Source organism: Electrophorus electricus, chromosome 3 (genome assembly GCF_041902795.1).
Source record: "Electrophorus electricus isolate QZ-2024a chromosome 3, ASM4190279v1, whole genome shotgun sequence".
In the NCBI taxonomy this organism is placed as follows: domain Eukaryota; kingdom Metazoa; phylum Chordata; class Actinopteri; order Gymnotiformes; family Gymnotidae; genus Electrophorus; species Electrophorus electricus.
In genome coordinates, this window is record NC_137499.1 from 28,179,079 (window position 1) to 28,192,893 (window position 13,815).

The 13,815-nt window shown below is 45.8% G+C and overlaps 1 protein-coding gene across 10 annotated transcripts in view; it reads right to left on the minus strand.

Annotated features, from left to right (window-relative positions):
- The window catches only part of rbfox1 (RNA binding fox-1 homolog 1), a 184,500-nt gene that overhangs the window by 88,697 nt on the left and 81,988 nt on the right, over positions 1-13,815 (minus strand). The window contains exon 1 of one of the 10 annotated variants that reach the window (XM_081710916.1): positions 3,570-3,686. The exons of 6 other annotated variants lie outside the window; for them this stretch is intronic. Coding sequence is in view for 3 of the 4 variants with exons in the window: in XM_035523566.2 (XP_035379459.1) it covers positions 3,026-3,124 (99 nt within the window). In the remaining variant the exon portion in view is untranslated. Of the gene's footprint in view, positions 1-3,025; positions 3,377-3,569; positions 3,687-13,815 lie in introns of those variants that run through there. 3 more of the 10 variants (XM_035523566.2, XM_035523573.2, XM_035523553.2) reach the window with 3 other exon arrangements.

Genomic DNA, 13,815 nt, shown 5'->3' on the forward strand with positions numbered 1-13,815 from the left:
GAGTAAGGGGAAGGAGCACCACGTGTGAAAGGAGACTGGGGAAGGAGAGTGGATCGAATCTGCCAGGGAGGCTGGCCACGCCTCCAACACCGCCCACTCGGGGTCAGGCAGGGCTTGCGGGATGCGGGGCGAGGGGGCGAGAGGGCGAGAGGGCGAGAGGGCGAGGTGAGATGCCCTCGCGGGTCCGGTGGGTCGGTGAGGTCCCTTCGGCCGCGGCTTAAGCCTTTCACGCTGCCCCCGTAGGTCCGGCGCCAAAGCCCACGGTCGAGCCGCTGGGTGACCCGCTGCGTGCCCTCTCGACCGGAGCCCAGACAGCCGCCTCGATCCAGGATGCCTTCAAAGGGCATCCGGCTAAAAACCAGGTGCGAGCGTGTTATGCAACACTGAGTCAGCACACAGCCTCAAACTGCCCAACGTGGAGCGGGACTATTCGCAGAGTGCAGAGAGTCACCACGCAGTCAAATCCTTTACATTATGTTACTTCTCCCATTTTAATACGGTACTCTTATGATTAAAATATTCAGGGCTGTGTGTATCGAGGCGGTGCTTTCCAATGGAGCCCTCTCTTCCCATTATAAAAATAATCAGAATAATCACTTCAGTTTATTAAATCGGTTTTATATGACATTAAAAGGCCAGTGCAGGCATTTTGGCAAATGAGCTCATGATTCAGTTGTTTGTTGGGCAATAAATACGTGCAGATAAATGGCAAGGCACCAGTGAAGCTCATCTTTGTGCCGCAGCCAAGCAAACTGAGTGAAGGCGCTTCCAACAAGTAGGAAATAACTGTAGAAATGGTGGCCATACTACACAGGCTCGCACGACTTCAGATGTTTTACGTATAAGTCGACTGACGGTGGTTTGGAATCAAAGCCTGAAGTGGAGGGAGACTCTGCCATCGCGCAGGAGCCCACTCCATTCAGAGCCCTCAGTCTTCATCATTAACCTAGAAATAAACTCAGTTCTGCTCACGAGTGCAATCCCAGCGCAAAAACCAACAAACAGGCAAACAATTAAGCAATTAAATAGTAATTAAATAAACAAATAAACAAATAGTTTGAACAAGCACAGGAAGTATGTACACATTTGACAATGCCACAGTCTCATTGAAACACCGAACCGCAGTCCTGTGCATACTGATGGTGTTCTGCCTCCTCGGGGACGTGTTTAGAACTCTCTTTTGTGTTCCGCTAGCAATGGACCTTAATCCTCCACTGCCGCCATTCCAAACGGCAGGGGACACGTTTTGCTTTGCTAAGATCCTCACAGAAAGGCCCTGCTCGCACCAACATTTACCGCACATCACGCAAGCAGAGTGGGAAGCGGCCTGCAAACACATTTGAGCTGCCACGTCCTTATTCCTGAGCCTAATTGCGAAAAAAGAAAAAAGGAAAAAATATCGAATGTGTGCATTTTGTTTTGGATTTGCAAAGGTACCACAGCCAGATTCCTGTGAGCTCGGTTCTTCGTGAGACTACTGACACATATTTCTCCGCAGGTACTCCCTCTCAATCACTCTACTGCAGGGTGCAGATGCCCATGTTGTTTGTTACGTGGTGCTACACACAGGATGCATACACCAACGCTGCAGTCATGATGTCCTGAGCCAAAGCCACAGCTGTAGTTAAATGTATTCTGAAGGCCTTACATTTCAACTATAAATAGTCTGAAAGACCCAGATTCCTCAGTTCACTCTGCACACTCTCCAAACACACAAGCACACTCACAAACATGCTTCACCTCTCATACATGTGCACACCCACACCACACCACAAACACACACACATCCAATCATACACACAAACGTGAAAAATTAATATGGACATAGGAATATATTGCATTAGAGCGCATACATTGCCAGCTGTTAATAAAAACCTTAATGTTAAAATATAAAATGTAATTAGTTGTTACATAAAAAACACATATGACAGATTAATAATATTAAAGCATTTCTGGTATCGAATGACAGGCGGTACTTCCTGCATTAGAAAAATAACAGCTATTCGTTTGTTCAGAAAAAATAGATATTTATCTATCAGACTTGCTTGCAATTAAACTGACAAGGAGTACAATTTCTATTGGATAAGATAAAGGTTAAAGGCGTCATTGAAGGTTAATGGTAGCTTAGTGGGAGAGACTAAAACTAAATGAGATGGCTGATCTCAACTGCACCCATACATACAGTCACACAAGATCTGATGACTGATCAATATAATAGATCCACATATGATGAAATAAATCCTCATAAATTGTCACCAGATTAGAATCAAAACCATATTTATATATATATATATATATATATATATATATATATATATATATATATATATATATATATATATATATATATATATATATATATAAACATTTAAAGAATAAATGAATAAATACACCATGGGAAGATTTTTTCTTTTAATACAAGCTTGACCTTTGTAACTATAAGCACGCGCAGAAGCATATTGATATTCATTCTCTATATGGCTTGCAATACACGCACGTTTGCACAGTAAAATAAAACAAAAATAAATTGACACAGGACATTCTCGTGACAGCCACGCACACACACAAAAATGTTGAACACCTTAGGAGATCATGTTGCTGAAATATCAATAATCAGCGAAAATCAGCGGCTCTAGAGATGAAATGCAACCCTTTTCACCACATTGGATTCACCAAATGACACAACGACCACATATTGCACTTTGCAAAGAAATGAATAACATGTGGTTATGCTATCCTTAATCATTAGTCCAATCATTATCTAAGGTTTCTCGTTTTTAAGACTAAATGATAATACAGAACGGACAACTTAAAGAATCACACTAGATTCCCTCAGAAGATGGGCTGACAAACCGTCTTGCACAAACATGCTCTCTTAACCGAAAATGCTCACTTTATTCAGTGTACCGCTCAATCCAGCGCGCACACCCACGCACCCCCCCCCCCCCCCCCTCTCTCTCTCTCGCTCTGTTTCGCAAATTACAGATAAGATTCGCGTATTAGCGGAGGAACGGTGGCTACTCACCTGCTGTAAGTACATGAAAGCCAAGGCACAGGAGAGCTGCGGACACATGTCTACGTTAGGCAGGGCGACGCACGTTCCGCCCGTGAGGGGATGCTGCATTGTGCTCGTGGGCAGTCTGCGCGGACCGACGGAGGGGGCTTGCACGCGCGTTCTCTCTCTGGTCCTGCTGCGTCGACCGAGTTTCACGGGTTGCTGAAATTGCTCAGCCGGAGCAGAAGCGGTTACGCCTTGGGAGCGCCCAAGAGTGTGCGTGACTCTGGGACTGGGCAAACCGGCGAGATGTTCCGCGAGAAATTTCTCGTGCGACCCTGTGATCGAAAATAGAACGCGTCTTTCCCCCCCCCCCCCCCCGAGTTAATTTGAGCAACCCCTCTTGTAAACAAAACTAAAAAAAATAATCTTCTTTTGCCGACTCGGTCCAAATGCGGTCGTTTATGAATCTTTTTTTTTTTTTTTTTTTTTTTTTTACATAAAAATACGTAAATGCTGCACAAAAGTTGGTAACTGGACAGTTGAACTCTGCCGACAGTTCCGACCCGCTCACCGCTCGGATGCTGCGCCGACTGCTGCTCCGCCTCTCAGTCGCTGTCAGATGAGTCCGGGGGCACCGTCTGTTTCATTGACCGGGATCTTACCGTGCATCTGAACGGCCGAGGGGGAGGGGGCAGCGGAGGAGAAGGGGCGAATCCTAAATCACACTTTCATTTTGAGGGGGTGGAGAAGCAAGCCCTGGGGTTTTTTTGTTGGTTTTTTGTTTTTGTTTTTTTATCTCGCGCGAAAATGAATCGCCCTAATGATGTAATATCTTCGCGCACGGTATACGAGCCGCGCCTGCTGGAATGATTTTACAGACATCTGAAGCAAGGCGCGACATGGTCACCAGAAACAAACTAGCCTACCATCAGTTTGTTGGGCTGTTTTCTACACGCGTGGTCTCTCCGTCCTGTAAATATACAAATCTTTCATTTGGCCTCGGTTATAGCAGCCGATCAAAGTTTCATATGCGGGTTATCGCGAATACACGAATAGCTTTCATCTAAGACATATAAAGCAGCAGCGAGCTCAAGATAAATGAAACGCCCATATAGAAATCTACACAATAAGCATAAAATCTATAGAACTAGAGCTGCATGAATAATACCTTATTGCTTGTCCACATGTTTAAACGCAAAACCAGACAAGTGAATCGAAAACATGACTGAGCTAAACGATGCATTTTTCTGATAGCTAAAAGCCCAGAGGAAAAATATATAAACACCAGACAAAATAAAGCAAATTACTTAGAAGAAAAAGCATTACTAATTAACTGTTCAAAAAGAAGGCTACACACAAAATGGCAGTTTGATCATCGAGTATAAGCCATTAAGTCCCAGTAGAAGAAAACCTCTCGTTTTCTTTTTCTGTTTAGGTACTGCTTACAAAAAAACAAAACAAAACAAAACAAAAAAGGTTCATTTAGTGTATTGTTAGTTCAATGCACTTTAGAAACAGATCATGCAAAATCCCATTCACCTCCTCCTCAATAACTCCTTGAGATCCATTAGTGATAGAAAAGCTATATTAAACAAAGCTATATTAAACAAAAAAGCAAACAAACAAACAAATAAGTAAACAAACAAACGGTATTCATTTCCATCAGATATCCAGGACTAACCAACAGCAGCAAAACTACGGTAGAAAAGTGCTAGCACTGAATTATTCATGTTGTCTTTCTTAAATCTTATTTATGAATTTATTTTTTAGCTGCATTGTGGTGATTTGCAAGCGAATATCAACATTAAGCAGTAAGATTTCATAAGCTATAATAAAACAACGATGGTGAATAGCAGTGGTATTGTAAGTTGCATGAGGCAGGCAGGCAGACATTCTGGATACAGTAGCAGAGGACTGGGTTCTGTGGTATTTGCGTTTCTCCACCCGTCTCCATGCCTTAAGGCAAGGATCTCTTTACCTCCTCCACCCCCCCCCCCCCCCTTCCCCAACCAAAGAGTGCGCCTCCTCGACCTAGCCTGTCGCGTTTCCCCCGATGCGTCCGAGCATGAACGGAAACGCCCCCACCCCACCCCCACCAACCCTGCGATGCGCGGCTGCGACTCTGCCGTGTGATGAAGTACGGCTACTCTCCGCCGCACGACCGATGTCTGGGACTTCTGCTGAGTCAGGCAGCTCCACGCCAGAAGCAGTTTCTCCCCGCCCCCCTGTCACCTACTCCAGGCTGCCGTGTACAGTACAGCACGCAGGGGGCGGGCAGTGTGGGCCGGCTGGATGCGAATATTTTAAGGTACGATGAATATTTCCCATTCTGTTCAGAAACAGACAACAAATCTTAAGCTATCCAGAAATTCCGAATTTTCCAGAAGCTTCAATAATTGGAATACGAACTGAGGGGCTTATAATAACTGTTATTCTATGCCATGGGACATGTACATGATAATGAGCAAGTCTTAGTAAGTACGTACGTGGGAAAGGAGCATTATCGGTGGTTAATCCATACTACTAGAGCTGCTTCCAGTTTTCTCATTTGGGGGGAAAAACTTTCTTGATTCCCTTTTTTTTTTTTAACTCTAATGTCTTGACATGGCTAGAATACTCCTTACCTGAAGGTCATATACTAAAGGCACTACGTTTCCCATCACAGCGGAAGTGAGGAACAGTGTGACGAGGAACATGCTTGATCCTTTCCATTATTCTGTTTCAATAATTAATGATGCAGGCAGCGAGATCTAAAACGTTTGAGGGAAAAAAAACGAGGACGGAGCGCACGCATGTGGAAGCTGATGCAACGGGACACGCGGGACACGTGAGCTGTTTGTGTTTGTGTAACTGCTGGTGCTGTTATACAGGAATCTAAACAAAATAGTAGCAGTTGAAAATGGTTAATGAAGTTTGATATAAAATTGGTCTGGGGAGAAATGGCCAAAAGGTTAACAAAAAAAAAAATCAAAATAAGATTACAAAATATTTTGCTTGGATTTTCTTTTTTTTCCCGCCAAGAAATTAGAGTGGCTTTTCAAGAAGTGTAGTAAGTTTTGGCATGTTTAGGTCCTTCCGAAATGTCTGCATGAACAAGCCCTGGCAGTGCTTGCCACATTGTCATTTAAGATCAGGTTGTGTGTATTTCACCGGCTGCCTGGTGAGCCACCGGCCTCGGTTCCATTTCTGCTGGCGCGCCCGACGTGAGCATCTCCATCGTTGACAGCCTAATAAGGGAGGATGGGCTGCCTCCACCCCGTGTCAGGAAGTTGACAGGACTGCACCAGGTGCCGAACGTGTGGGGAAGATTGATGAAGTCGCATGGAGGTGTATCGCAGGGATCCTGGCCGGGCCGTTGTTAGTGTTATTTTTCATTACGACCTGGCGGCTGCTTAATGTAAAACCTAAGTCAGGATGATGGCAACATCCTCCGAGCTAGCAGGATAAGTTGGGTGGGGGGGTGGGGGGGGGGGGAATCAGCAATTCAGCCATTATCATGCTGGGCTGAGTGGGACTGATGGCATAGGCATGATAGCTATGACACGACAGCTGAGGCTCAGTGTAAACAGCTACTGTTTGTTTCTCTGCAGCAGAGACTGCAGTGATATTCTCAATCATCACTGCCGGGGAGAGTCTAATGTATATCGAAGCCTAGTGTTGTATTCCCTACATCTGTTCTTTAAATAGAAATCGAGGCAGAGGCGAGCCAGGCTGACTCGGAGCCGGAGTGGCACGTCAGCCCGGTCTCGGGAGGAATCCAGACTGCCTCCGAATGTGTGACACTTTTCCAAATTCGCGCTGCCGTATCAGCGGCGATCAACGCCTGGGGGCTAATCAGACGTCGCTCTCTCTCTTTTTCCTGTTTTGCACGGCAAGTCTGTCTGTGTGTGTGTGTGTGTGTGTGTGTGTATATGGGGGGTTGGGGGGAGTGGGGGGTTAGTCAGTTTACATGACAGTAATTACGAAAACAGATGGAACCGGGGCTTAAGCGTGGCACTGCAGAGACAATGAGCCCAACGCATCAGGGACTTCACTACCAATGAGGAGTGGGGCCAGATTGCACGGCAGCTGAGACCGCCTTTCATTAGCGCTCGAGTGTGTGTTCGGAAGCCGCGGGAACGCGGGTCGTTTGTAACCCCGTCGCCGTCCGCACTAGGTGCCCCGCAAATTGATTACCAGGTGGGACGTGGCAAGTGATCCTTTAGCACCTCCGCACATCTGGCTCCGTCTGCGCCGTGTCTGACTCGCCTGTCCATCCGCGCCCCTCCACCCCCACCCCCCAAGGCTCAGGGCCAACAGGGGCTGCTGATTTGCGCTCGTTTCGATGCATTAAGACTTCGCTGTCCTTTTTAATTGGTGACAGAAACGACCCGCGCTGCACCGTTAATCACCTCACTGGGAAACCCGCTGCAAAACAATCAAGGCTCCTCCTCTTTTCTCTCCCCTCCCACGTTTTCTTTTTAAAGGCTTGCGCGCAAGATCTGTGGAAACAGAGAGCAGATCTTAAATAGAGCTCGCACGTCTGGGAGAGGTGGAGGTGAACGGTGGACAGCTAATTAGACGGCCGTGGGTGCGCATGTCACAACAAGTAAAAGTGACACGCTTCCAACTAATTAATACCGCAGTTCACAGGTTCGGCCTTTGGAGGAGGAAGGGAGGACGCGGGGCCCCAGAAGTGCGGAGGGGATGGGGGTAGCCGAAGGGCCCGGCCGGGGGGAGGCCAACTTTCACATCCAGACGGCGACTTGGAGCGACGTCTCGGAGAGCCGGGAGAAACACTGCGGACGACTTCCCGCCGCTTTCACAGGACGCTGCCATTAGAGGGCTGTAGCTTCCGTTAATGTGCCACTTTCCTTGGCCGGAAAGTCAGCGAGGAGGGGCCGATTCGTTCTGACAGAATCAGGGGCCGTCACACGCAGTAACGGCTCAGCACCAAGCAACTGGAAAAGCCTCGGAGCTGACACAGCCACGATCCATCAGAGTTTACGAGTGCGGCCTCCGCCACCACAGATCCGACTGGGCCGCGTGGACAGGAGTCCATTAATTAACTGCTTAATATGTGAAGCTCTAACATTTGCCTGCTGCTCTGGTTGGCATTGCCTCATTCTCAGTAAATGATGCGGTAAAGCAGGAAAACACACACACACGCATCCATACATCGATACCTGCGACCTGCGCACGCACACACACAGAAACAACCATCATGGAGAGGAGAAACACAAACACACACGTGCACATACACACACACGCACACACACACACACAGCATTAATGCAGCAGATATGAGCCATAACAGTTACCACTAACTCGAAGAAAAATCTAAAGATCTAAAAACATTTCAAACCAAATGTACTTTAGAACCACAATTCAGAATTAAAAAGTGTCAAAGAATCTTAAATATTTTATGGTCATTAGTATTAATAATAAAAATCATAAGCTTATTTCATGTATTATATAACGTGCACTTTTTTTTTATTGGAGCCAGAGACAAAGACTTAAGTGTCATTTAAGGCATAAGCCTTTTTTAAACTGGATTTGTTTCTCTAACATCTAACATTACATTGTAAAGCAACGGTACAAATGTCTAAGTACACCAATATTGTGAAAGTCTTGCAAAGGGACTCCGTGTTAGAGCCATTAGCATATCATTAATTAGCTTCCCTCTTCCTTATGAAGATTAGCAGAGGACAGAGGCACTCCGGAGGGACTAGCCTTCGCGCAGGAGGTGGTAGGAGGTGAGGAACGATCGGAGGAGAGGTCATCTCTGGAGACCGCTCTTATAATCATTGTCTGCCGCTCAGGAACACGCACAGCTTGTCCTGCCGGCCCCGTCACCCGATAAGACGGTGCAGTACCAAGGTTCACATTTTGACATCTTGCTGCGCAGCGTCTAATTCAAACACAAATAAGGCCGGGTATGAAGAGGTCAGGCAGCTGGCGAATGAGGCGACGCACGCTACTGACTGAACGCCAACAGCCGCGAGACACCTTTTATCTGCTCGAGAAAAAACAAACACAGACAGACGGAGACGCTATTTTTAGCACGCACGGCTAAAAACCTTATTCTAATGAACTCAAAAGGGCTTTGCGCAACACCGTAATAAAGAAGGCCTTGGATCTGAGGTAAACATACTGTAATACATATTGACATACATTCAAAAACATCTGCTTCCAATACTTCTCACGGCTAGACTCCACAACACACTATTAGTCAATAACAACAACCCTGCAGGTTACCAAAGCAGTCCTAAAATCAATCGGCACATTTTCAGAAAAGTAAATCGATAGCTCGCCAAGGCGTGACGCTTATGTGCTTCCCACCTCTCCAGCTGCACCGCTCTCCAATGAGATCATCAATTTTTCGCCAGTTTAAATAACCAGTGATGTTTACTTAATACCGCGCACCCCCCTCGTCCAGCATATTCATCCAACTCCCTCAGCTCATTAAAAGTCCTTCCATTTATTTGCTGCACGCTCTGGTCCTTAAATCTGCCACAACATACAAAAGCAGGCCAATTGCCCTCTCCCCGCCATGGTAATGGGTGGCACACGCTGCAACCCCATTAATTATGTCAGTGCAAAATCAACGTCCGCCTCCGAGCAGCACGAAAGGGGCCTGGGGCTGCCCGTGAGAGGCGGCCGCGGGAAGTACAGGCCCGTGGATCCCATCCGAACGGCACGCGGCCGTCCCGTTACTGGCATCCGGATCCCACCCGGACACCCGGTGATCCGGATGTTATGACAGGCCTTACTGCTCGATGGTTCTCCCCCTGGCCTGCCACAGGGGTCAGCTCCCTTCGGTCGGAGCGCAGAACTTGCCCCGCCGCTCCTGCTGTTGTTTGTTAGGCTACTACCAGCAAAACGGGGCCACGCTAGCAGCTAGGACTCACGCTAATTTCAAAACAACATGAAATATTTTTGGGAATCCAAAGAAATTTTTTTGCTTTATGCGTTTGAAGCTGGTGAGCAGACTGGGGATGCCATGAGAAGATTCGGAGAGAGAGCTTCAGTGAGGAAGGAGAGACGCACGGAGAAGTGGTAAAGACGGGTAGTTACTTGAAAAGGAAAAAATGAAAAGCCACACTGACGTGGACGGTCTTAACGCTGGCTTTCAGTAATTACCCAGCTGCTGGAGCTCTGTGGTGGCAAGAATAAAAATGAGGCCCAATTATTAAATGCACCACAGAGAAGATATAACACAACATGGGGCCCCGAATAGGACCCATGTTGCTGCGCATCAACCCTACAAATGTTAAACGATTGAAGCTGAGCATTAATATTCTGACCATCTTCCAGATACTGTTTCTTTAAAGAATGTGAGCATATAATGGATGGATTACACTTTTGTTAATCTGGTAATATGTCCATCTGCATTAGACTTGGCCATCAGGATAATTGAGAAAGTTTTAAGCAACAACAACAACAACAAATCTAACAACTTTCCAGTCATTTTCACCAAACGCTGAGAGAACCACCTTGGACACTTTTCTGAGGGACCCAAGCCCGATGGTGCAGCCCGCGCGTCGGCCCTGTCCCGGCAGGCGCTCTGCCCTCTCTATACTGGCACCCAGGGCTGCAGCTCCCCTCTACACCTGCTCACTGTACTATCCCGGGACTTATTAGGTAGCTCTATCATTCGAGGCACTCATACCGAGATAACCCTCACCTAGTCTTATCACCCACACACAAAAGCACGGGATCCAATAGGGCTCCATGTAATCCATCTCTGTCAGCTGCATTACGGAAATTACCTGTCACAAGCATCATGGTCGAGATTCCGTGATTAAACACAAACTTTGGAAATAAATGCCCAAGGGTACCAGAACATGGGCCTAGGCAAAGTATGTTTCAATTCAGTTTCACTCCACCCCTCCCCCCACTTGAGCATACCCCCCCCTCCCCCACCCCACCCTTCTGTATTAATAGTCCCACTCTACCCGGGGGAATTATAAATGACACAATGTTCTCGCTTAGAAAAAAGAACAAGGAATGGAGCTGAGAGAATGGGGGAGATCATCGCAGGCTATTGCTCGTAGCCACAGAATGATCTTTCATTATCTTTAATTCAGATAGGCAGTGTTTTCTGTCATTCTGCTTGGCTCGTGACAGAGTGGGAATTGCAGTTTCTAAAATAGAACTGAGAAGTTAAATGGATTTAAACCTTTGTTCGCCATACTCTTGTGTGGCGGTCGGTCTTAATGGAATTGAGTCTCCGTGTCTGACAAGATCAGAGGTGCAAACTGTGACCTGTGTTCAGAAGCGGCCTGCTGTAATTCATAGCACAATTAATAGACATTGTCACACAAAGCAACCCCTCCACCCCTCGCTGGCCACTGTCTCACTACCTGAGATATTTCAGCAGTTACATAAACAGCACACATTAATACACACTGCCACATGTGGTCTCCCACAGTCCCATAGCCCAGTGACTGCCCAAGTATACATACCCACACACCCACACAAGCGTACATGTCAGGACTTGTATTAACTTTGTAAGGCTTTTTTCCACTGACTTTTGTATTATTTGTGGCTAAACATTGCCCACACCCAAGCATAACTCACCGTAGCCTCATTAGCTACACTGATTTTTTCTTTGCTTCTTTTAGTTTTTAAAAGTTTTGTGTAAAATAAATAAATAAATAGTTTTCCCTCTTGGGGACCAACACAGTGTTCCCACATTGTCAAGATTTCATGTTTTCAAATCATCTGGTCCCTAGAAAGAGGTGAATATATTCTTCCCAACCCCCCCCCCCCCCGCCCCCCTCCCACACATACACAAACTCACACAGACTTGTTTAAATGCAGTTTAAAATAGAAACAACAATCACACCACAGATTGAAAATGTTCCAATGTGCAAAATGTGTAAATATGTACATCTCTGGCAATGCTAATGAACTGGCTTCTACTATCATACTATCAGCACATGCAAATGAAGTGTAGATGTCAAAGTTCACCTTGCACCACAGAGCTGTGCTTCTCTTAATAGGCTAATTTAAGACGTACATCATCTCATCCTGCAAATGTCTGCATGATTGCAGTTTCCCATAAATTATTTCTGCAATAAAAAAAATCCCACATCTATGACTGCAGTTGTCCCTGCTTGTTTAGCCACACAACACTATACATAGCCTTTAACACACTGCACTAAGGGCATAAAGGGCACTGTACTTAACCTTTAGGGCACTGTACTTAACCTTTAGGGCACTGTACTTAACCTTTAGGGCACTGTATGTAGCATTTAGGGACCTGCACTTAACCCTTTAGTCACAATACTGCACACAACTATTAGGGCACAGTGGGGCACCTTTAGTGAAGTACACTTAACTTTTAGGGCACAGAACGTTACCTTTAGGGCACTGTACATTAACTTTAGGGCATGCTGAGGTCGTGCACCTCTCTTTTTTCTCCTAGTCCCCCTTTAAAGTCACCTCTGCCACATACTGCCTGCCTCTGAATACAGCATGTGTTGCTGACAAAACCCATTTACCTCCAGGTTATTTAAGAAGAATTTTGTCTTTAATTTATGTAATAAGCATAGCAATAAAAATGATATAAGCTTAGACATTCGTTACTGATACAATAATTTATTCAGTGTTATTCATATAATAGACTCAATTATGTCAAAGTTAACATTTCTTTAATAAATTATGAGACTGAGAGTAAAAATGTCACCTCATCTTTATGGATCAAAATTATATTCTGTGCCTTTCCACTGTTCCCATAATTCTGATTAATACCCCTGTCCATTTCCAAGGAAAAATTTATTCATGGACACACTATGAATTTTTGGTATTTTTCTGTTTTTCGTAGACAAACAAATCTTTAAAAGACAACAGTATGCCTGTAACAGCCTCGGACTATGACAGGGCATGCACAAGCCATGAGTTCCTCCCTGCCTTGCTGTACAAGACAAGCAAGGTAATACTTACCTTTAAAAATCACCTTTTTTTAAACTCCAAAAACATCCGCCACTAGAGGAACCTTTACTGTTATACACACATTCCAGTGTTCGGTCTGGCTCTTTAATGTTCCGGGCTACGATAAATAACAGCATTATGAAACACTGCTGTCAGCAAGCTGGATTGAAGGAGAGAATCTGACAGGACCTCTGCTGGAGGTGGACAGCTCTCTACTAAATAATTTAAGGCTGAACATACTGTATATATTACTCCTTTCCCACAGATCTCGCTATAACAATGAATTAGCTGTTTACTGCGACACACAGTCCACCTGCTCTGTGACACAACACATTAACATCATGGGCCCCTACAATAGCTGGAGGGCAAAATGGGACAAATGATCATTAAGGTGACGGTTCTCTGTGCGAACGTGACACAATCAGCCACCGAGTGAAACAGTGCGGCGTCGGGACTCACAAAGGAGCACACACAAAGGACAAGCTTGTTGCCATTATGTGACTCGGTATGCGGAAAAATGGCTGAGAGGTCATTTGACAACGCTTGAGTTTTTTAATGCTTATGTTATAATATTGTAAAAACAATACTAAAAATAAAAACAACTGTAAACTGGTGGAGATTAGAAGGGCATAGCAGTGAAAACGCAGTCATTTGAACACAGTCAGTCATTTGAATGGCGCTTTGTTGTCGTAAGCAGGTCGCTAGCGTACCAGGCCTCGTCGCTGTGGGCTGCGGTTAGCTGCGGTTAGCTGCGGACGGAGCTAAGGCGCTCTCCCCGAGCGGCATCTCTTTTCACAGCGTGTCAATAGAGCGGGAGGTGGAGGAGCACTCCCCACATGCATCCCCTTCTCCATTTGGAGTATTTGACACAACACCCTCGCCCCCATCGCCTATTCAGG